The sequence below is a fragment of the Pelecanus crispus genome, chromosome 17 (genome assembly GCF_030463565.1).
Source record: "Pelecanus crispus isolate bPelCri1 chromosome 17, bPelCri1.pri, whole genome shotgun sequence".
In the NCBI taxonomy this organism is placed as follows: Eukaryota; Metazoa; Chordata; class Aves; order Pelecaniformes; family Pelecanidae; genus Pelecanus; species Pelecanus crispus.
The window spans coordinates 332,166-356,404 of NC_134659.1; the positions used below are offsets into that span (position 1 = coordinate 332,166).

General features: G+C 47.8%; 1 protein-coding gene across 4 annotated transcripts; it reads left to right on the forward strand.

Annotated features, from left to right (window-relative positions):
* The first annotated feature begins 6,188 nt into the window (after positions 1–6,188).
* DENND2C (DENN domain containing 2C) lies at positions 6,189–23,923 on the forward strand. 4 transcript variants are annotated; one of them, XM_009484863.2, is made up of 18 exons: positions 6,189–7,016; positions 8,738–8,886; positions 9,440–9,552; positions 9,921–10,088; positions 12,876–12,972; positions 13,723–13,767; positions 15,096–15,283; positions 17,346–17,455; positions 17,956–18,025; positions 18,382–18,459; positions 19,293–19,433; positions 19,802–19,950; positions 20,348–20,525; positions 20,854–20,895; positions 21,876–21,981; positions 22,829–23,065; positions 23,405–23,491; positions 23,885–23,923. In XM_009484863.2, the coding sequence occupies exons 1-18, from the start codon at positions 6,214–6,216 to the stop codon at positions 23,914–23,916; spliced, it is 2,793 nt and encodes a 930-aa protein (XP_009483138.1). In that variant the 5' UTR covers positions 6,189–6,213; the 3' UTR covers positions 23,917–23,923. The 4 variants fall into 4 exon arrangements, 3 of the variants coding, with proteins under 3 accessions (XP_009483138.1, XP_075578510.1, XP_075578509.1); XM_075722395.1 differs by lacking the exon at positions 9,921–10,088; XR_012831701.1 differs by lacking the exons at positions 22,829–23,065; positions 23,405–23,491; positions 23,885–23,923 and adding an exon at positions 21,303–21,494 and having other exon boundaries at positions 21,876–21,909.
* The last annotated feature ends 316 nt before the right edge of the window (positions 23,924–24,239 follow it).

Below are 24,239 nucleotides of genomic sequence, written 5' to 3' on the forward strand. Positions count from 1 at the left end.
GAAGGGAGGGATGAGGAGCGAGCGGTCACCTTGCTGCATGGGAAGAGACAGCGGAACAGAGAAATGAGAAGCTGCTGAACAAGCTCATGTGCTGCCTTTCCAGGGCTCTGTCAGCCAGAGGGGAGGTGCAGCAGTTCAGTCCAGCCGCTCCATCGCAGACGGCCGGGTAAGGGAAAGGCCCTAAGCAGGGTATTTGCTAGAGCAATGGAATTGTCCTGACCAGGGTCAGGAGCCCAGTGGCTCCCCAGGAGTGTGATGTGTCTCAGTCACTACTCAGACTGGTTGTCCCTTCGGGGGCTTGCAGGCAGGATTGGGCGAATTGCTTACTATTTGAGCGTTTAGAAGTTAAGCTACTTAAACACAGTACAAAATTCTTGTCTAGGTCTTCCAGCGTGGATGTGGCTCATTCCCTGTAGCTCTGGGTACGTGTTATCTGGATGTGTGTCTGAGAGGTTTTCTGGTGCTACCTTGGTCTGCACCCTCTGAACCTCTTGGGGCAGCTGCCTCCATGCTGCTGACTTCCAAAGGAACGAGTAGCCGCTTGTTGTGGCCCCACACAGCCTACCTGCGGTGGCCCTTGTAACATAAAGGTGGTCGTGGCTTTATGGTGATGTCAGCCCTGGGGGAAGCCTGGAATCTCACCTCTGACAGTTGCACCAAGAAACGGCTGCAGGGTAACTCATGTTTGAGTTTAGCTTTCTCTCTGTCCCCACCTTGGGTCTTAGTTCTTGTGTGAAGCTGCAGCATTCCTGGGGCATGCAGCCAGCCTGTGGGGTAGTGTCTGAGTGAACTTCTGTTTTCAGTATTGCTAACCTGAGCACTCACATACTGTGAGTCAGGTTAAAAACCCATGACTTTAAAAATAGTACATTGTGGGTTCTGTCCGTGTGTCCTCTGGTATAAAAGCCTTCAGGGCTTACATGTTTAAAGTGTGGCTTTTTTTTTTTTTTTTTACCATGGGTAAAAACTTACTTTGAAGAAGTTGAATTTCATCACTTCAGAAGAAGACTGAAAGTTGAAAGATCCAGATATATCTTTCTCGTCAGTACAAAAGTCTTAGGACCCATGGCAGAGGTCGGAGTTAACCTCCTTTTGCCCTGTAATTAAGATTAGCATCACATTCACTGTGTCCAGGGGCTGTGCTCCTCATGGCCATGTATCTGATGAGGTGGAACTCCGTCCTCAGCATGATATGCAGAAGCTTCGAATGAGTTAATAAGTAGAGTTGCTTTGTATTGAGATGGAAATGACTAAGCATACCGCATTCCTGAAGTGTTACTTATTTCAATATAAAATCTGCTTGTTTGGTACTGCCCATGTCTTTCAGGCATCAGCATGGCAGAGTTTTGTTCAGAAACGCTTCAGGTTTGTTCTGGAGCTGAACAGAATGGACTCCCATTCTGAGCTGAGCTGAGAACTCATTCCCGGTTGAGAACTCTGGAAGGGGTCCTTGCTGCTGTGCTGACTGTCCCTTTATCCCTCCAGGACTGAGCTGGCAGCATCCCTAGACTTCAGAACACCAGAAACTGTCTTTTATTTGGCTACCAACACAGGAGGCTTGGTGACAAGGAGGTATCTTGGGTGGTTTAGAACTGCACAGCTCTCATAAAAGGAGTGAAAGATTGCTTCAGAACTGCATGGGCTTGCCAAGTCAGTGCTTTCCGTGTTCTCATGCCAGTTGTGCAGCAGGAGAAGGTAAGGTGGTGTGTTAGTGCCTTTGTTTAGCTAATCAGGTGCCGGCATGAGTGTGGCAAGGGGGGTTGTGGGGTACCAGCAGCACCTGTGGTGGGTGGGCTTGACCTCAGAATCAAAGAGTATTTTATTCTTGAACAGCACTGGCAGCATTCTCTCCTTGAGCATGTGGTTTCAGGAAATGGAATTGTCTTGAGACTTTGCATGGAAAATGCTTAGCGTGCTCTCTGGCTTTCAGAATTGGAAAAAGAGTCAGGGCTGCCTATCGTGGTGTGAATGTGTCTTGTTCTTCTGCTTTGGATAAAGATATGGAAGCTGTCTTCAAACAGTGTGGATCGGAGAGGCTGCCTTTTGGGAGAAATGTGTGATACTTGGTCTAGAAATGATTTAATTTCTTTTCGCCCCAAACTACTGCTTTCAATTAAATGATTCGTTATTCTTGACTACACGGAACTGCTGTAAGTACTAATGCAATAGGGATGATAAATTTGGCTTCGGTGGAAATACTGGGAAGCATACTGGAGCCGCTGTAGGAGTTGGAAGGAGAGGTCAGGAGAGAAGCAGTCATGTTAAGTCTGGTTAGTTTGTGAAACGAATGGTGTGTGTGGTGCCTGAGATAGAAGTGCTGGTTGTCGGACTCAGGTGGTCTCGCTCAGACTGTGGCCTGTCTGACTGTGTCTGAGGGTTACTTAGCTTGGATCAGACCACCCCAGTCTGCTCTTTCTTCACCAAAGATCAGTCTCTATCCTTGACCTGGCTCACGTGATGAGCTTAGATTAAACGCCTAGTTCTTGATAGCAGCCACCTGCCTTGCAAGCCTGGACAGGTGAAGAGCCGCATTCTTCTCCTCCTCAGATGGTTATTTTGGAAGACACAGTTCAGGGCTGTGGCTGGTGGAGCAGCACGGAGCAAGAAAGAACATCGGGTGCTTTAAGCTTGTGCTCTGCTGTCTGTGTTTAAGGTGAGCCAGGAGCCATGGGTTTCTGGTTGTATCTGGTACTTCAAAGATCAATGACATGCCTGGGAAAGATCTTTGCTGTTGCACTCAAAACTGTACGGCTTCTTAGGTGAGTGCAGGTTATTACTTCACCTTCTGAGTAATATTACTTCTCCAGCCAGTGTGTGGAGCTTTGCTGCTCACCAGTATTGCTTGGTAGGTTTATGCTGATGGGGAGGAAATAAACTCAATGCGGATCCTGTTTCTGCATATGGGTCTGCGTAGCTCTGGATGCTAGAGTCGGGTAATTGCTTGAGCACTGGGTGAGCTGCTGGAACTCTGGGCATTCATCAGTGAGCAGAACCAGAGGCAGCACTGCAGACACAGTCTCACCAGTACCTGGATGCTGGCTGGGACTGTGCTTCTCCACTGTGTTTCACAGTTGCTGGTGTGCCTCATCACGGAAGTACATATGGACAGTAGGAGAGGTCAGGAGCATTAGGCTGACGTGGGCCATGGCTCTATATCGGGAAGCACAAATATGACAGACTGGCTGAGGAAACTATGGCAAATGCACTTTTCATTGCACCCTTACCAACGTGAGTCATAGGAGGAAGGATACGGGGCAGGCTGGAGGCCAGCAGACCTGACCTGCTTGAGGACAGGCAGCCCGCCACACTCTGAGGATGGACCCAACTAGAAAGCTGACCAGGGCTACCCAGTCTCCTCTGTGCAGTGATTTGCCCTTATGGATGCTGCATGCAGATGTTTTGCCAGGCTGCTGGTCTGAGCCCAGGGGTAGCTGACAGCTTGTGTATTCGGAGAAGAAAGCTGCCAGTGCTGTTGGGAAGCAAGGGAGCCTTTGGTGCCACGTGGGCTTGCTATCAGCATGGAGCTGCATGTGCTCCATGAATGCATATGCTGGCCTTGAAGTGCTGAGTCCTGTGAATAAGCCCATTGCTCCACACTGCAAAGTCCTTCGGGGGTCTGTCCCTGTGTGAGTTCTGCATCCAGTGGTCCTGTGTTTGCAGACCTGGCAGGGACTAAAAGTGCCTGGTCTGAAGCTGTACTGGCTGGAAGGAGGCTGTTTTGCCCCTCTCTTAGTCTGGCTTTCCCCATCAGAGCCTTTGCTTCTCTGCAAGCTTGTGCTTCAGGTCCTCAGGAGTGGCCTTGAGCACTGTTGCTGTAGAGTAGTTGCAATGGCATAAGAAAGGGGAAGGTTGCTTTCCTGTCTGCTAATCAGGGCTGCGCAGACAGGGATTGAGGAAGGATGGCTCTGCTCTGGCTCGGGATGTTTTGAAAACAATGCCTATTTATAGGAGAGGGCAGGGGCCCCTTGCTGCCTGGAGCAGCAGGGGAGCAGCCGGGTTGTGTGGGAAGAGGGTCTCGCAGTGGGGCACAGCAGCACTGCAGTGCCCTGGGCAGTACCCTGCAGTCCCCCCTGAGTCGGGGAGAGTGGGGTAGTGTGGTTCACTGTTGTGTGTGTTCTCTGTCATTCTCGAACTTGTTCTACTGTCTCCCTGCCCCTCCATGAGGGGATCGGCAGCCCTCTTCTGTCTGCTCATCCCCTGCCTGCACCTTGCTACTGGCAGGAGTGGGAAGGGGGTGCCGTGCCACGCTGGAGCTGGCACTGGAGCTGCAGGGCCACCTGCGCAGTAGTAGTTCACCTCGCTTCTTCAGAGTTGTGCTGGGTGGTGGTCAGGAGCGGTGTGGCTACAAAAGCGTTGAGGACAGGGTGGAATGCTGATGCTGGAGCAAAAACCCCCGCTTCATTTGCTTACCCAGATTGTCTAAGTTTAGCCCATTCACTGCTGAGTGGGAGAGTTACTGGCTGTCTGGGACAATGTGATAAGCAATGCCAGACTGCAAGAACCCATGCTGTTCTCTCTGGAGACAGGCAGCAGTGAGCTTCTTGCCACAGCGAGCAGTGCTGCGTTGGTAGAGAGTGTGAAAGTGCAGCGGAGAGCAGAGGCTTGATGCCATGTGTGTGCCCAAGCCACCACTGAATTGCTTGGGGAGCCCTGGGCTGTCCTACATCAATGAGCTTTCTCACTAACTATATCAAGCAGGTCTGCCAAGGCCAGTGCTTTTAATTGCACCGCAAATGTCTCCGCCAAGCAGATCAGCCGTGCCAGGGGTAGGGGCGGTAGCACTGGAGCCCTGGCATGTGAGGTGCGGTATCAACGGTGGGAAGGATGCAGGCCTCTGCTGCTGTAGGGGCTCTCCACACCCGGCCTGGAGCATGGGGCATGAACCCTTGTCAGGCAGGTTTAAGCTCCTCTGTCTTCCAGCTTGGTTTGCTTCCCATCCTTGGTTCTGCAAATTCTTACAGGCTCTGGTGAGTCAATGAAGACTGGGTGTCATAATAGCAGCTTTGGAGGACACGTACCCAGTTTTTGGCAGTGAGAGCTGGCTGGATCTGCCTTTCTTGCTGCAAGACTATCTGGAGGACTGCTGTATCCTCTGGATTGTACGTTGGGGTGGTCTCAAACAGCATAGCTCCTGTTTGCGCAGGCTCTGCTTGGGTAGGAGAAGTCATAGTGTTTCTTTAGCATTCCTTCTCCTCTGCTGATCTAAACATGGGGCTGTTTTCCTCTTGAGCATGAGAACTCACCAATTTCCTCTGCCTTTTGCTCTCTGTTACATGCCTTTTAAAACTTCCCCTGGCTGTAAGCCGCAGGCTGGGCACCACTGCCCTCCGGTCTCTCTGATGGCAAATTTAGGTCAGGCGTTGACAAGCAGAACATCAGACAGGTTTTCACTTGTGTTGTGCAGTGGAGAGCACTTCTGGGAGGAGGAGTACAGCTGGGCTCTTCTCCGGTCAATCACAATTGTCCTAGTCCTGTGTGACGCAGCATCTGTCCTGCTGCTGACGACTCTCTGGAGTAGATGTGGTTCCATTTCTATACAGCTGGCGTGGTATCTTGCATCTTGCTGTGTCTCTGCTGTGTTGAGAGCTCTGGTAGAGACATCGTGCTGCAGTGGTTTGGCTGTTTGCTGCCTAAGGTGCTCTGAGCAATGCAGAGCATCAGGAGAAACCGAGCACTCCTGCGTAGCCTGCATCGGTACAAGGAGGCAGCAGAGCAGCTGGCTGAGAGCTCTGCTGCAGACGGGCCATGCTGCTGTGTTCCTGTGCCATTAAATAATTTCCTTGAGTTCGGACCCTTGGGATCCCTGGCTGTGTTTTGTTCCTGTTGTGGTGTTTTGTTTGTTTTTTAAGCTGGTGAGACCTCTGCTTCCTTTTGTTAGCCCTCCCAGATGTGTGCTACAGAAACAGGCTTTGTGGGGAGCGTGCTCTGGAAGCCACTCTTGAACATGTGATTTGGGGAGGAATGTTCTTCAGCAATTGCCAGAGAGCAGCTGGGAGTTCCTGGTGGTGCGTATGGCTGGAGTGCAGCTGATGGTTCTTTTCTTCTTTTTGTCTGCAGGTCGTGCTAGCAGGCAGTCCTTGCAGAGCTGACACCCAGGGGCTCTTGGACACCACTGGGTGCTTTGGAGTCTCATGCCAGCTTGATGTATGCAGGGCACAGCTGGACCTGGACGAGGCTGGAGATGGGGCGTTTGTAAGCACATTGGCACTTGCCATGCACCCGACAGGGTCAGCGGACAGCAGCTTCTCACGCTGTGCTGTGCAGACCCTCTCCCGGAGCCACTGCCGCAACATCAAACAGAAGATCTCCCAGTGGGAGGGGAGGGCACGAGGGTGCTCTGGCAAGCAGAAACAGCAGCTGAAGGACTTTGGAGTAAAGTATGATCCCAGCTGCGACGCTCTACCCAAAGTAAAGCCAGAACATACAGAGAAGGGCAGAAAGACTGGGTCCGAAGATCCGAAGAGCCTGGGTTTGGACTTCAGGGAAGACACACGGAGCTGCTTGCAGACTGATGACTGTGGTGACCTCAAGCCCTGTGCATGCAGCCTAGCTTCCCCAGCCAAGGAGAAAGGAGAGTGGCAAGCAGGCTTCCTGGACCCAGGGGTGACTCTGCCCCCAGGGAACTTCTATACCTCACAAGCTCTGTGGAGGAGAGTAGATCCCCTTCTGCCTGGCAAAGCCCCACCAGCTCCCTTGGACCTTCAGAGGAAGCAAGGGAGCTGTGGCTCCACAGAAAGAGAACTTAAAGGAGTGGACTCTCTCTGCAGGGCAGAGAGGAGCTTGAAAAACATTTACTCTGAGGCTGAGGGGCAAGAGGAGGAGCCAGCTGCTGTCCCACCACCCAAGCCCCGTAGGACTTTCCGCTATCTCGCAGAAAAGGATGCTAGTAGCTGTAGTGATGCCAGAGCTACCAGGGAAGCTCCCCTGCAAAAGCAGCACGGAGGAGACCTGGTGTCATCCTCCAGCAATCCTGAGAAGAGAAAAGCCAGCGGGAGGATCAGAGAGAGAACCCAGAGGTACATCGATTCATCTGTCATGTCTGAAACATGTTTCCTTAAATCAATTTCTAGATGGGTTTAAAGAGCTTGCCACGATATCCTTGCGGAGGTGCTAGTACTGATGATGCCTCTGTTGATGGGGAGAGGATATTTCTGGATGAAAGTATCCCTTTTCCAGCATTGCGTATGCACTGCTTTTGCTGCTGATAATCTTGCAAAGAAGGCTAAAAGCTCCAAACAGATGTCGGTCACATACCTTAAACCAGAGTTGAGTGACGATATGCTGGTGTGCTGGCCCCAGGGAGAGTGCTGCCTGCTTCTTCCCCGAGCTTCTCCTCTGCTGCAATTTGTGGATTACAGAATAGCTTTCTCTTGGGGCAGTATGGCTGCTAAGTGTTCCGGCTTTCCTGTGAGTGAAAGATTCTCTTGTTGCTTAAAGTTGGAGGCTGTCAGCTGTGGGTGCTCCTGTTGCAGTAGGTTTGGCTGTTCTTCCCTCTTCCCCGTACGTAGGTGCCTGTTACAGAGTACAACGCCTCTGAGCTAGCTTGATGCTAGCTCTGCTTGCAGATGAGCTGCCTAGGGCAGCTGTGCTAGCGAGTAGTGTGAACATTGTAGGTGGAGATGTGGCTAGGACTCCTGAAACCTTCTTTCACCATGGCAAAGTGTGCAGCAACAAACTAAATTTTGTGATGATGGGCTAAATCTCTGCCAGCTCCTTTGTGACCTCTGTGCCATAGTTTTGAAATGGAGGCCAAGTGTACGAAAATGCAAACTCACAAATGCGGTAACACCCTTAGCATGAGCAGTAGGAGAGGTCCAGTAGAAAGCAGTGCCCTAATTCTGAGTACTGCTGCAAGTGCTTAGTCTGCAAAACATGTTTTGGGTTCTTGCCTCTGTGACAGGATGGGACTCGCCATACCTGCTTGAAGTGTGCTTGGCCATGGGGCGTCCAACTTAATTTTTAATTTAAAAGTCTCCCAGAGTTAAGCGAGTAGGACTCGGTTGGTGTGCTGGTTTTGACTGGGATAGAGTTAATTTTCTTCATAGTAGCTTGCTGGTGCTATGTTTTGGATTTGTCATGAAAATATTACTGATAATATTCCAGTGTTTTAGTTATTGCTGAGCAGTGTTTACACAGCTTCAAGGCTTTTTCTGCTTCTCACCCCACCCCGCTGTGAGCAGGCTGGGGGTGGGCAAGAAGCTGGGAGGGGACACAGCCGGGACAGCTGACCCCAGCTGACCCAAGGGATACCCCAGACCATATGATATCATGCTCAGCAATAAAAATTGGGTGAAGAAGGAGGAAGGGGGGGACATTTGGAGTTTTAGCATTTGTCTTCCCAAGTAACAGTTACGTGTGATGGAGCCCTGCTTTCCTGGAGACGGCTGAACACCTGCCTGCCGGTGGGAAGCAGTGAATGGATCCCTTACTTTGCTTTGCTTGCATGCATGGCTTTTGCTTTGCCTATTAAACTGTCTTTATCTCAACCCACGCATTTTCTCACTTTTACCCTTCTGATTCTCTCCCCCATCCCACTGGGCGGGAGTGAGCGAGCGGCTGTGTGGGGCTGAGCTGCTGGCTGGGGTTAAACCTCAACACTTGGAAATCAGAGAGTCCAGAGTGGAGCATCCGTGTGCTTGATGGCCCCAAGGAGGACCATACTCTGTGTGGACTGGAGACAGCAACTCACTGGTACATGCAGATGCCTTTAGAAGACGTTACACTGGTTTTCCTCTAGGAAATCTTTTGAGTTTGAGGACATCCAGGGCTTCCGCAACCGGATGGCAACCACCAACTCCCACAGACTTCGAGAAAGGACGAATGGCACTACAGGATCCAGGCTCGTCTACGCACAGTCAGAAGACAACATCTACGAGGACATTATCTGTATGTGCCTGTGCTTCTGGGGGATGCGCTCGCTTTAATTAAGGGTAGCAAATTTGCTGGGGAGGGAGGAATGAAGATGAGAATGCATTGAGGCCCTTTCCAGCTCTGTGACTTTCAAGGTCTACCCCGTCCAGGGTTCTTTGTTGATGTTAGTAACTATCTGCATGTGAACAGCCTGATTTCAGATGTCATGGAAGGTTGCTAGAATTGGCCTGTGCTAAACTGTTTTCTTTATTAGCTCTTCAACTGCTTTGCTCGAGTGCTGCACAGAGATCAGTGTGAACACTGACAAAATTAGCTGCTTTGCAATAGAGGTACTTTCTCTGCAGTGGTAGAAGTGTTTTGTTTTGCTGAGCCTGTGTACAGTCTGCCAAGTTAATGGTAGTGGGTTAGAAGGATCTTTGAGTGGTGGGAACCTATCCATCTTAAAACAGGTCTCTCTCAGACCCTGTTAAAGGTTGGCAGACAACTGCACACTCTTCCTGCTTACATCCCTTGCAAGAATGCAGGACTTTATCTCCTTTCATAAATGTCCCATCCAATGCTTTTCCAGGTCCTGCAAAAGAGAACCCCTATGAAGATATTGGAGCACTGCCCTTACCCCTGTGGAAGGTCCCATCTGTCTGGAAGCTACCACCCCCCCGGAGCACCAGTAGGGCTCCCAAGGTAGGGTGAGGGGATTAAACGGTCACATGTTTGCAGAGAGTCATACTCACAAGGGCCCTATTTTGTGCTCCCCCTGGCCCCGCATTCCCCATTGCTACGTCATTGGTTTTCCTTAGTTTTTATTGTTTGTTATTAATGTAAAAGATAACGAACAGCTATGGCAGTGGCGGTTGATTAAGCTGCTAAGGAGCAAAAGAATAGGAACAAGAGAATGTTGATGAGATGCTTGAGTATGTGGGGTGGGGGTGGGATGGGGGGCTTGGTAGAGCAGGAGGCTGCAGAAGTTTATCATTTGTAATCTGACTCCTTTGAGCTTGGACCAAAGCTTAATCCCATGCTTAACCATCTCTTCTGATTCTGTTTTCTAGCCTCCCCCAAAACCTCCCTTTCTCAGTCGCAAGACTCTTGAGCTAAAGCCCTCCCAGGCAAGTTTCCAAGGGAAAATGGTGAAGGACACAACCCTGCCTGTCACACTGACTGAGTGGAAGCTGTTCCGAGCAGTAGAGGCTGCTAGCAGGAGAAAGAACTTGCCCTGGGTGAGATTTAAGCATTACTCCTTGCATGGCATTTCGAACTCTTGCTGCTTTGTCTAGCACATTCTGAGTGCTGTTGCGGAGCTGTGTGTCTGGCAGGTGAACGAACGCTGGTTAGCACTGCGGTATGTGTGGGCAAGAGACCCTGCTCGAACCATTTCCCCTCCAGCTAGCAGGACAGGTGTTCACAAATCGAAAAACAGAGTGCCAGTTCCAGCTGAGGCAGTGGTGGTTTTGTTGGCCAACAGTCTGCAAATGGAGTACTAGGTGTTGACCTGGAGATCAGTGCCGTGTGTGAATACCAGCTCTTCCTTGTGTTTTGTCATTTAAGCCTTGTTCCCAATGCTTCCATGAAGAGTAATGAAGCTGGTTTTGCACTGAATGCGGTGCAGGAATGCAAGGAAGCTCTCTGTGAGCTGAAGGGCCAGGTCTGTACAATTGTGCGTACATGTCCCTTGCTCCTGGTGACTTCTCAGGCTGACCCTTAGGGTCTCACTGCAGGCACTGAGTTGTTAGATGGCTGACAGCGTAGGGCTGCTGTGGCGAGCTGGCTGGGCCCTTGGTTACTTGGCTTGTTGGCTTGGAGTTCTTGCCATCAGGAACATACCCTTGCAGCTGTTTCGTAGTCTAAAGGTGAAGAGCAGCTTTTAGGGATAAGCGCATTTCACAGAGCCTTCGTACAGTTCTGCCCTCTGCTGCCTCTGGCTGCTGCCTCCTGCCTGTGTGCAAAGGCAGGTATGCTTCTGAGGCCGGAGTAGCGAGAAAGGCTTTTAATCCACCTTCACGATAGAGGACTCTGTTGTAATTCTCATTTGGTGCATTGGGAATCTTTCTAGATACTAGTATTGATTACCAGCTCATATCCTTCAGTATAGATAAAATGCAGCATGTGCTCTAGAAGGACAGCTGCAGCTACCAGTGTAGTGGCACTTCGTGCATAGGACTCAAATTCCAGTTGTGGTAGTGGCAACAACTTACTTTTGCCATGGTAAAATCATTTAACTTTTGCAGATCTTTATTTCTTGTGAAAATTGGGTGTATGTGCTCAAATTGCACAAGCCTGTGAGGTGGAGTTGGACAGCTGCAAAACAGTTTTCAAATGTTAAGTACTTTAGAGTAACAAGTAACTTCTGTATGTGTTTTTAAACAAACTGTAGGCCTGGCAAATCAGGAAGGGGATGGCAAGATTATAAAAATGCTGTGATGGAGAGTATCTTTCATTTGGAGGGGGAAAATAAGACATTCTCCAAAAGCAAACCTATTCCAAAAATCTGGTAACAATTTACATGCAGGAAGCACACTTTAGTCTTTTTGCTCACAAGGAATTGAGCCAAGATTGCTCGAGAGATTGAGGAAAGGATTGGAGTCTAAAAAGAAAAAACATACTTATTGTTTAAGAAACATGTAGCTGCCTTAAACACACCCAGTATCTTTCACTGGTGACTCAACTGCACAAAAATCAGAACAGAAATGGAAACCCTCTAGGTAAGGCTGGACAGTAGAGGGGAAAGAAGGCAGATTTTGCAGGAGAAGCAACTGCTTTCTGCTGTGGGCTCTTTTCTTCCTTGCAGCCTCATCGTGGTAGGAGGACTGGCTAATGCAGAAAATGGGTAGAAATAGATCTGAAAAGGAGAAGAGCCTGCCTGTTTTGCTGAGCTGTGGATAAAGGCTTGAGCTGAAAAACAGGTTCTTTTGCTGAATATCTTCCTTTTTATGCAGTATTTGTGGTGACAAATGGCTGGGCCCCACCCTCCTACATTCAGTGGGAACATTTAATGAATTCTTGAGACAAGAATGAACTTGACCTGCTCACTGCATTTCGCGTAAATCCTTCTTCACAATGAAGCGACAGCCGTCTTTGACATGCAGAATCAAGGTGCAGCATTGTACACCTGGCAGCTGAGGGGGGAGCCCAGAGGGGCCTGTGACAGGAGTGACGGAAGGCATTAGGACTTTGGTTTTAAGGCCGTTGTGACCAGTGGAAGGAAGGTTAACAGCAGAGAGTGGAGTGTCTAAATACTGACCCTTCTTTCATGTCTGTAGCTTAGTCTGCATTGGGCTACGTTTTTTTCCAAATCTTTTCTTCCAGTGGACCAGGTCTGTGGTGTCCCTGAAGCATAGACCCCATTGTTCTGTCCCACTGTCTGTCCTCACCTATGCAAAATGAAAGTACATAATCCTTTCTTTTTAGCAAACTACCCTGGGACAAGGGCTATGCTTAGAGCAGCCTTGTTCTGTGCCCGATATGGTGCTTTGGAGAACTTTGGCTGTCTGACATCCAGCTAGAGCAGCAAACTTAAAAACCAAACCAAACAAACAAAAACCAAACCCCAAGCTACACTGAGAGAGCTCTGCTTTTTCTGGGCTTGGAACGAATTGGGATGCTTGAGAGCATGTGGAGTTCAGAGTCCTTTGTGGTGGAGCATTTATAAGATCTTCTTGCAAGTGCCTTTGCAGTTGGTGTCTCTAGTAGAAAATGGAGATCTGATGCCAGACAGTTTCCTGCTTCTGCTATCTGTTTTGTGAGCAATTTATGATAACTTCCAGCTTTGAGTTGTGCTAACAGTAATCTGTCTCTTGTAGCAGAAATTCTGTGCTTATTCATTTTGCAGTGAGCTGTGCTAGAAGTACTCTAGCAAGCAGTCCCTGAGCCAGGGTCCCTGGCAGGACTTGGGCAGCCTTTCCCGAGTGCTGTGGTGCTAGGTGATAGCTGTTGGGCTGCAGTCCTTTTGGCACCTGGACCCTTTTCTGCACCCACGCATTAACCTCTGCTTCTGCTTTGGATTTCAGCTGGTACTAAAAATACAGGAGATCTTTGATTCTAAGCGTGGAAAGAAGAGGGTGAAGTTGCTCAGTCCTGTTGGGAGAGAAGCACCTCCAATGAAAGGTATAGAGGTCTCCAGCACCATTCTCTTTGCCATAAACCTCTTGAGTGGCACAGCTCCTGTACATCCTGGGGCACAGTTAGCAGGCCAGGCACCACCATCTCCTGCAGCTCATGCTGGGCTGACTCAACAGTGCTAAACCCCATGTTTTGCAGCCGGAATTGTTGAGCTTTCAGCACCGCTAGGACTGGGAACACTTGCCTAAGCCAAGTTTAACACTGTCACAAATGGAAGATTCTGCTGTGATCTAAGCCTGAAGAGCTGGGCTGCTGGTTAAAAGTGCTTTTTCAAAAAAGCAGAACAAACCCAAAAATTCCCCACAAAACCACGTGGCATGAGAACTACGTCTGACTACTCCACTCACTGCTTTTGTGCCTCTAAAGTGATATTCTTGTGTTCTGATTTTGTAGCCGTGGTATTGTCTTTATTTGTAGTATATTCTGTTCAGCAAGTCTGTTAACTTTTATAGCAGCATCAAATAACCACCTGGTTTCCATTCTTTGCCTGTGTTCAGCTGAGCTACAGGTGGTTTACTGGAAACAGTGACTTGATATCAACTCTGCTTTTTCAAGTTTACTGTTGTAGAACATTTGCCAATACCGGCTGTTCTTTGCTGATGCTTTGAGTGGGATAGGTGGGCAGCCCTGAGTGACGCTGGTCTGATGAGTCTGCAGTTCTCTCTCTTTCCCAACATTAGGTGTTGCCCATCTTCTTTCCGCATGGCTAATAAGTGAAAACTATGTGTGTTTCAGGTGAAACCAGTGGGAATGAAAGCGATACAGAAAATCAGCCAAAAAGTGAGTGAATCACAGGGGCTGGTCCTGTCCCCATAGCACTATACATTTGGCTACGGCTCTAATGGGATAAGCACACTGACTAGTTGTGGCTTCTGGTGAGACAGAAAAAAAAGATCATCTAAGAGGCAGCATGGCCAAGGCTGGGAGCTGTTGCTGTGACAAATCAACCTCTATTTCTGCCACTTCTCCTGAGCCCTTGAGGTTTAATGCCATTAATCTGCTAGAAGTAGATTAATTTTTGGGTTGGTAGAGTCACACTTAACTAAAATATGTCTTGCAGGAGATTGTCCCTGGATCATCTCTGCTGCTAACACTTGAGGTTATTTTCTCCCCACTTCCTTCCCTTGGTTCTGTTTTATATGTAAAATGTTGTGAAACGCCCTTTCCTCTGGGGGGAAATCACTTGGTTATTTGTCTGGTTCCACTGTCCTGAGTATGATTATAGGCCCAAACTACAGACCTGAAATACCTACTTGGTTTTAGCTGGTGTGGGAAGGACCAAAGAGGTTTTAGTTTCTGTGCTGGTAAGGTTTGAATGCAAAATGGTAATGGTTGGCCAGCAGCCGTGATGAGTGACTCTGTCTTGTCTCTAAGCAAGCATCTAGCAAAAAGGACCAACAGACTCGTTTTAGATGTTTCATTTACTTGGAGGGAAGCACACAGAAGGCCTTAATGTGGAGCGAATAGTGAAGTTCCATTTTTTTATGTTAAGGAAAGTAATGGAGAGTGAAGAGTCTCTGCAGAAATACAGCGATTGAGTCACTGCCTGATTTAAGAGTTGTTTCCAAAGTGTCCAGAATGTGTCATGATGCCTGGGCCACAGGAATGTCTTACATCAGAGTGCTGTGCCTGTGCTTGTGAGTCTGTATTGCCTGTCAAGATGTCCCAGCCTGGAGGTTTCTTGGCCAGGAAACTGGCTCTGCCTCTCTTGAATGCCCATGCTGCTTTACAGAGTAGCTGCCTGAGGCCTGGCAGTTACTGAACTGGTGGAGCTGGGCTGCTTCTCACAGCTGGGCTTCCCTCATCGTTACCACGGTGTGTTGCTCTGAGAGGTGTGGAAAGAATGTCAGGACAGCAGGAGAATGCTAGCCATCGCTCAAGAGGGACTTGCAGAGCTGCAGCAAGACCGGTGCTCCCCTATCCGGAACAGCTCTGTGCTTGAGGAGCTGATGCAGGAGTCCAAGTCCTGTAGAGCGCAGCATTGATGTTAGGCAAATGCACCCATCTCTCTTCCCCCTTCTAAAGGTGTTGACGAGTCCGCTTCTGTGACCTGTAGGTGTGTGGCAGTGATAGTCACAGGCTGGTTTTGGATTTGTTCTTTTCTTCAGGTCGACACAGGTGCCTGCTGCAGGTGCAGTCAGCCTCCAAGAGGAACCCACACTACCAGACTCTGGAGAGGGATTTGATAGAGCTTCAGGAGCAGCGGCTATTTGAGCTGTTTGTGGTGGTGTCGCTGCACAAGAAGGCATCTGAGATGACATACACACCACAGATCATACAGCAGTTTCCCAGCAAGGTATGAGCTGCATGGAAACCTGCCCACAAAACACACTCAGCAGCTGTTTATTTCCTCTTGCAGTGTGTATCCCTTCCTAAACTCTATACTAGGAAAGCTGGCCCACGGGTTAGGGTACAGGCTTGGGATAAGAAGCACCTTGCCCTGTTACAGACCTAATGTATAGCGTTGGGCAGTTGTTGAATATCTTTCTTCATAACGAGTTTACTGGGTTTTTTGGTACTAGGAAGGCTCCTACTCTAACACTAATTGCCTGGAAATACCATAAAGCTGTACTGTATTGTGATACACTGCTGAGGCAGCCTGCCGGAGAGGAGAGGGAGTGCAGTGCTCTGTTTCCAAAGCTGGCATGACCTCATCCTAGTAGTCAGTGGTTTATAAACAAGGAGTGAAGCAATTTGACTGATGGTGCACAGGAACTAGAATCCCAGGGCTTTTATGCTTATTTATACTGTTTTGGGAAAAAAACCTAAAATGGCAAAGTCATGTGTACTAGTCCCCCAAAAGCAGAGGAGAACTGCTGAAGTTAAAGTACTGTAGCTAGAACGAGCCATTTTAAATAAGCTTGCTTTCTGTCTGTTCAGCCCAAATGGATGACAAGATCAGTGTGTGACTCCGAATTATGACTCGGTGTACACAGTAGTTACTGTGAAGCTAAGAGGATGGAGCATTGATGCTTGCTTCTGTGGTTCCAGATTGAAATGAATAGTCAGTTGTCACCGTCTAGGCTTGTACCTGCTGCTCTCCACTAAAAAACAGAACAAAACTAATAATTCTAGCTGTGCTATCAGGAATAAGCCAGAGATTATTAAGGAATCTGCATATCATCCAGATAGAGGAGGAGATGTCAGATGCATTAAGGGAGGTTATGTGGGACACCAGCAGGACCCGTAGTATCCTGCTATGTAAGGGATTTATGTGCAAATAACTCTAGTGTCTCAAATGTGTAAGCGTTTTGGATTGACAAAATGAATAAAGGACTACAGCCAGAAAGAGCTGAGACAGACTGAGAGGTTGCACCAGGGAAGGGCAGTGCATTGTTCTTTTCCTGCTACCTCAGCAGATAATCAGACCCAACTGTACCATGTGGCTCTTTACTGGCTTTTTACAATGCGCTAAAAAACCAAATTATTTTCTCAGTGTTTATTTATCCTCTGCTCAAAGTGAAGTGTTTTGGTGAGTGACTTTATATGGGACAGTCTATCATGTTGGGATTTTGCAGGAAACACTGCCCAGTAATTATGGGGGTGTTCTGATTACAGATTTTTCTCCTTTCTAAAAATAGCCTTGCTTCCAAGTAATCTGCTTGTCACCCTCTTCTTTGGGTTGCATGCCCAAGGACATCAAAGCTTTTGTACAACTGTTACTCTGTGAAAATGCTGAACTGTTTTCTAACTACTCCATGCTGTCACAGCTTGGGACACTAGAATAGCTTAGATGCACTGACTGAGAGTACAGTGTCTAAAATCAGCTTTATGCAATAAACTTTCCTCTTCTCAGGGGCATTTCCTACTTAAATGTGATCTCTCTTAGTTGAAAACCTTCCTTTTGCCCCTTCTGGGCAGTTTTGAGTGTGGAAAGTTGTCCTGTAGTCTTTGAGGGATTTGACTTGAGCCCACGTGTGGTTACTGGAACACGTGATTCAGATACACTGTTTTGCAATCGAATGATGAGTGATCTGCACATCGCAAGCTGAACACATTCCCATTCCTCTTAGTGTCTTCAAATCTCTTAGGAGTAGAACCGAGGCAAGCTGACACAACCATCATTTGGGGGGTCGGTTCTAGCTTCATTGCCCAATAAACTTGGCCATGCTTGTAAATCCTTACTTGGTTCTTACCAAGGCCAGCTGGGTAATTTTACAAAGGTCCAATCAGCAGGAAACATGCCAGAGGGAACTGGGAATCTGTTATAGTCAGAATATGTTCTCCTATACTTGTGCATTAGCTATCTGATGGTTCAGCATTTGGAAGTGTCAGGAAGATACTGTTTCCCGTTGTTTTAAATGCTGCAGCTGTGCACCACACTTCGGTGACTTCAAATGCATGTGTTACCCCTCCAGCCTGAACATCCCTTCAGACAGTCAAAGGATACTGAAGAGAGGCTAAAGATCATTCCCAAATTCTGCTTTCCAGATCCCAAAGACTGGTTTCCTACATCAGACCTTAAAAGGTAAAGACTTTTTGAATACTGATGCCTGAAACAGGCAATGCTGAAAGCTCAGGTATGTGCCAGTTTCTTCGACCGGAGGAACTGCAGCCAGAGCAAGGAAAAATGGGAAAGGCTGAATCCCTAACCCCTGTGATAGGGGAAGATGAGATACGGAGGTGGACTCAGAAGCACTGCTTCTGCCCGAGCACTGTCTTTCCTCTAAGAAGGAAGTTTGTAACGTCTGTTCAAGGCCAGCTCCTGGGGCTGGCAAGTGCTTCTGTTGCTCCTTGGCAGAACGGAGAAGCAGCTGGGAAGGAAGAGAGCTGTAGCAGATCACTGAGAGTCCGTAGGCTGCAGGTTTTTACACTGACTGAACAGAGCCCAAAGTAGCTTGCTAACCACAACAGGGGGTCTTCAGCATGACCAGAAAGAGAACGGCTTGTAGTTTCTGTGCTTTGTTTGTCAGTGTCTTCTCTGAACTGCATGGTGAATTTAACCCTGACTGTTCTTTGGTTCCCCAGTGAAACATTTTCTTTTGTGTTGACGGGTGAGGATGGCGGACGCTGGTTTGGGTACTGCAAGAAGCTCCTGGTAAGTATGTGTGTGTTGGGTGGAGTATAAAGAAAGCATTGATAAATGTGCAGTCAAGTGCAAGACATGAATTGGCAGGAATTTCCCATGTGGGTTACATAGCACCTCTGCTGCTGCTGAGGTAACCAGCCCTTTGAATGCGTAAGGGAAGGAGGATGGTGATGCCCAGCAATACAGTGAAATGGGCTCTGAGCATGAAAGACAGCTCTTGGAACTGGCCATTCCTCAGCAATCTTTTAAGTCAGAAGTGTAGAGGGAACTACAGCAGAAGGACTTCTGTGAATCAGCTGCAGTGTAGGTGCCAGGTTCTTTATTGCGTCCCTGTTCTCAGCATAACTGTTCCTGTTGCCTTTCAGCCAGAAGGGAAAGGGAAGCGCCTTCCTGAGGTATACTGCATCGTTAGCCGCCTGGGCTGCTTCAACCTCTTCTCCAAGGTGAAGTGGGGAGAGCCTGTTACTTCTTATCGAACTTGAGCCTCTGACAACCGGCAAGCTCCTGAAAGTAACTGGATGCTTCTGTCCAGTCTAGAATTGCTTAGCGATTGTAACTCATCCCAGGGGAGTGGTGCTTCCTTACTGCCTTTGCTTTGACAGGGCAAATAAAATGATACTAGTGCTGCGACTTGTCAGCTGATACACAGATGACTATTCCTTCAGCAAACTATTGTCAGGGGGTGGCTTCTAGTGCTTGATGCTACTGATGGTGCCCCTTCATCCTCTTCTTCCATGACTTGGAAATGGAAAATCACTTTTGGGGAGGGAGATCTCAGCTTGTTTATCCTAGCACTTATAAGGAGAGGAGATACTGGAGGTAAGGACTGGGCACAGATACTGCAGGGAAAGGGCAGCTAATTGCAGAAGAATACAGGGGCAAGCTTATGACGAAAGCTGATTTCTAATTGTTGGAGCACAGAGTTTCTAGAACAGTGTTTGAGAAAGATTTCTTGGGGAGGAGGATCGGGTGTTGCTCCTCTTATTCCTCTAACTAGTTGTGAGAATTTGATTATCACATACAAGACATTACTTTGCAGTAGCAGGAGATTGGATTTGAGAATGAAGAGTTGTACTCACAGGTATCTATTCCCATTTCATTGTTCAGACATTTGAGAGGAGCTTTCACAGGGATCCCAAGCGAGGGGGGGAGAGGGCTGTGAGTCCGTGTTGGAGCCTTCACGTGTAGCCATGGCACGGGATGCTCTAACAGAGGCTCGTATCTCCTCTGGCTCACCAGCAGGCATCGAACCAACGTCTGGTGTATTTTCTCGCAGATTTTGGATGAAGTGGAGAAGAGGCGAGAGATGTCCCCAGCCCTAGTACACCCATTTATGCGCAGTGTGATGGAGGCGCCTTTCCCTGCTCCTGGACGCACGATTACCGTGAGGAGTTTCCTGCCGGGAGCAGGAAATGAGGTAACGGAGACCAGGGCTGGCTTTCCTGTGCCGATGGTGTCCCTGGGGCATAGTGGCACTTTGCAAACTGCACGGTAGAGCGATGCCGCCTGTAAAGAATTAGTCTGAAGATAATGTCCTAAAGTCCGAAGGGAGGCTGTCGCAGAAACCAGCTTCCTGTCGCATCACCGACTGTAGAAGTGATTCCCTGCATTTTAAGGAAGAGCTGCTTGGGCGTCCTCTGCCATGCCCTGTGTGGACTGCCCAGGCCATGGGGTTCCACTTGTGCGGAGCCGCCAGTTCTGCGCCCCAGCTGGGCTGCCTTGTCCGGCCCTGCTCCGCGCCGTGGCTTTCTCCTCCAGCGCCCTGCATCTCTGCTTGCCTCTCAGGTGATGGAGCTCTGCCGTCCATTGGATTCTCGACTCGAACACGTTGACTTCGAATGCCTGTTGAAGTGTCTAAGTGTCTCTCACATGATTCAGGTCTTTGCCTCTCTCCTGCTGGAAAGGAGGGTGATCTTTGTTGCTGACAACTTAAGGTAAAAAAAGAGTCTGAGTGGCTAGTTCTTTCTGAGGGATACTATTTTTTCTTCGGCGTTTGGGCCTGTTTCATGTGCAAGCTTGTCTAACTTTTTGTAAATAGGTACATTTAAAAGCTTTTTGCAGACTTTCCACACAACATGTGCATGCTTAGCATTTGGAGTATGCTCTTCACCCAAGAGGAGATAAGGGAATGTTTCCTTTACCTCTTTAGCCTGGGTTGATGCTATTCTTAGCTCCCCATAGCTGACTTTAAAAGTGGATGCATGGGGCTTCTGCTGATGCATAAACAATATACACGAATTACATTTTCCCTGAGCATTTCTAACCTGTGTCTGTAGCTGAGTACTGAACGAGACATTGACAATCCACTCTGTGCTTCTCTTGCCTTTCTAGCACTCTGTCTAAATGTGGTCATGCTGCAGTTGCGACGCTTTATCCCTTCACTTGGCAACACACCTACATACCGGTCCTACCAACTTCTATGATTGATATTGTGTGCTCTCCGACCCCATTCTTAATTGGCATTCTCTCCTGCTCGTTACCACAGCTCCAGGACCTGCCCATAGAAGAGGTGAGAATTGGGTGAAGCACGGTGGAGGGACGATGTCAGTGGTATGAGGCTGACCTCTCTGGCATAATCTCTGTGGATTCTGTCTTCATATAAACTCTTAGACCTTTTTCTGAGACAGTTGGTGAACTTGCCAGATACATGTCAGGGTGTTCCATTATTACCAAAGATAAATATTCACTGTTCTTATAGACAGGCTGCAGTTATGCAAAATTTGTGTTTCATGTGTGACATCCCTTGCCACTGGGGACATTTAAAAAAAAAGTGTTTTTTTCTGTACAGCAACGTACCTGGTTATAAGAGTCAGTATGTTTTGTACATCTTTCCCCAGGTTCTGATTGTTGATCTTTGTGCTGACAAGTTCTTGCAAGAGGTGAGTGAAATAACTACCAGTCACTCATGGTTATATGCCAGGAAAAGGCATCAATGAAAGAAAATGAAAACAAGAAATCAGCAAAAGCTAGTATTCATAGGTAGACCCCAGTGGCTGAAGAAACATCTTGCATTCCTTTTTGATCTATAGAGAAGGGAACAGGCTCACAAATCTTTGTTGCAAGATTGGGATTGCATGAGGTACCAAGCTCTGCGAAGCCAAAGATGCTGCTTACCGGAGCTGAATTTAAAAACAGATACTTAGTTGGTTCATTATGTGAAGTGGACCAGTAGGATTCTTTGCTGCCTTCTGGCTGTCTTGCCTGCGTATTTGTTCTCTACAGAGCTTTCTCCTTTCTCATCTAGCTGGGGTGTGTTTGTTGGTTTTGATTTTTTTTTTTCTTCCAGGACTGATAGTCTAGGAGACAAATTATCACAGTTCACTTGTGGTTCTCTGCTGAACTTTACCTAATGTGCTTCTTCATCACCAGACAAGTAGCTATAAACATACTGGAGTATTACTAGTTCAGGAGGATATTTGCATCTCCTTTTCCTTGCCTTACTGTTCTATTTTGCATTGCAGCCTGCAACTGGAGAAAGGTATTAAAAGATTGGTTATTTTTAACCATAATGTTGAGACTTGTCATATTTTCTCAGTAGGATTTTGTTGTTCTTGTGTGTTTTATCACCAGTATAATAAGCCTGAGTCTGTGTTGTGGATATAGCACACATTGTTCTGTGTTGGCCAGTTGTGTGTGTGACTCTAATAGTATGTAGTTGGAGGATGCTGAGCAAGCGTTTTTCATTTCTGTAGCTGCAAGATAAATGCATTGTCTCCACCAAGATACACCATATCACAGAGTAACTTCCCTCTAAGTGCTCTAGGCATGTTACGAGTATTTCTCATCTGTTCACAGTCAGAAGGTTCTACTGATGATAGATTCAACACAAAAATGCTTTCATGGCCATTTTTCTTTTTAGGTGTCAGATGAAGATGAGATCCTGCCTCATAAACTCCAGGCTGCACTTGTACAAATCTTGGAAGAACGAAGTGAAATCTTGTCACACGAGCAGAGTGACGCACAAGGTACTTCTGTGGAAAAGTGTTTTCACATTAGCAAATCTCTACAGCTTCCATGTAGTTGATATAAAAATGAGTGAATGGAAATAAGCATTAGGAAGTGACATTCTAGAAAGTTGTTTTCCTGTGATCTTACTGAGAACATCTTTCTTGTGAATACGTTAGAAAGAAATCTGGTGTCCTAACAATTGTTCCTCTTTTCACAATCAGTATGTGTAGATCTCTAGTTTTCTTTGGGCCAAGTCCATCAGTTCCCATGCTTTGAGTTTTCTTTGATTTCTCTTAAGTGGCAGAAAGAATGTTTTTCTTAAATAGAGAACATAGCAAGTTTGTGTACTTTAGAGGGTAATCTGACAGATCATTTTCAAAGTTGAACTGCTTATACATAATCTGTCAGATAAATGAGTGTGAGAATTTTAAAAAGCATTCAGTAGCTTGAGAGAATGGCATCAGCAAATTATGTAATTCCATGCACATCAGAAGTAACAAAGTTAGTTTTCCAGTGTGTTTGTGTTCTCTAATTTGCCTAATTCTTTAAGAGAATTAAACTTAGACTGTTACGAGCTTACAGCTTATTAGACACTAGGTGTTTGACAGGGGAAAAGAAATTATGAATGCTTTAACTACTGGAAAAGCTTTAGAATGGAGCCTGTCTCAGCTGCAGCAGAAAGTTGACATGGGAGAGAAGTCTTAATATTTGAGCTGTGGCTTCTTTGATATCAAACACTCATCTGAAATTTCATCGTCTGGGACAGCCAGCCTAAAAAGTAACTGCTGCTCCTCTTTTGGAAAAGGAATGACCGAAGTGATGATGTAGAGGGAAATCTCTCCTCTGTTGTCCTCTTCACAGGAGACATGCCTCTTAACTCCCTGGTCTCAGAAGCTTTCGTGCAGTTCTTTGTGGAGGTCGTTGGACACTACTCCCTGCACATGAGTGTCACAGAAAAGGGGGAGCGGGTGTTTCAGCGGGAACTGTTCCGTAAATCTCATGTGTCACGCAATGTGCGTCATTTCTTGCACTTCTTCATGGAAACACAGATGTTTGCAGGGTTCATACAGGATCGAGAGCTAAGTAAGAACGTGGTCAAAGGTGAGGTTTGATCTTACTTTCTTGTTTTACAACTCACTTTCAAAGTATGTCATGTGACTTTGACTCTTAAGAAGTCTTTTGTCCTGGGAAGTTATCCTGTTGGCATTTTGGCATATGTAATAGCTCCATGCCCTTCTAATTACTCAACAAAATTCATCTTATGAAGCAAAGAATTTTTGCATCTCTCTGCTTTCTGGGCTTGATCCTTGCAGCTTACATTACATGCATGGTTTCCTTTCTGTAACCTTGTTAATGATATAAGATGCCACGTGCTAAAAGATGGAATAGCTCATCTAGGTGAGTGTGTGGTTTTTTGTTTTTTTTTTTTTTTCTCTTCAGGCCTTTTTGAGGTCCGTGCCTTGGAGTATTTGGAGAGTATTCCAGAGACGGAACCAACTGGAATGAACAAAATCCTTCGTAGTCTTGGTAGGACACCCTTGCTTTTTGTTGATTTTTTTTTTTTTTTTAAATATATTTAGCTATTGAACAAATAATTGCATGCAAAAGAGAGCAGGGCCCATTCTTTGCCTGTGCACTTGTGTTCCTTTTCTTTACATTTGCCCCTGCAGGGGATACCGAACACTTTGTAAGGTTTCTCTTTTATTTTTAAGCTTTTGCATCTTTAGATTTGTGGAAGTTGCCTAGTCCTAGAGCTGTCTAAACTTCTTTCTTAACTTTGGTCTTGGCTGAGAACACACTCGGGGGCAGAAGTCGTGTCTGGCAGCAGGGGTGGCCGCGCAGGAATTTCTGCCTTAAGAATTCCTCAGGCAGATGACTCCTGGAGCGCCTGCTGCTCCTAATGTTGTTTTTTCTCCGCAGGAAATAAAATGAAGTTTCTTCAGAAGAAATGAATGTGCGCTGCTGCGGGCCGGCGCGGCGGCCGGAGCTGGGCTCCCCTTGGCCTCCAGGAGGGCTGGGGCTGCCCGGGGCGCGGGGCCCGCGTGCGGCTGCGGCCGCGGCCGCCAATAAAATCCAGAAACGTCCCCGGGCCGCAACCGCGCCCGCCTCGCCCGGCCTCTCTGGGGCCGCGCCCGGGGCGGAGCCGGGCGGGTGGGCGGAGCCGAGCCGGGCTGTGGGGCGGAGCCGGGCCGTGGGCGGAGCGGAGCCGGGTTAGTGGGTGGAGCCGGGCTGTGGGCGGGGCGGTGCCGGGCCGTGGGCGGAGCCGGGTTAGTGG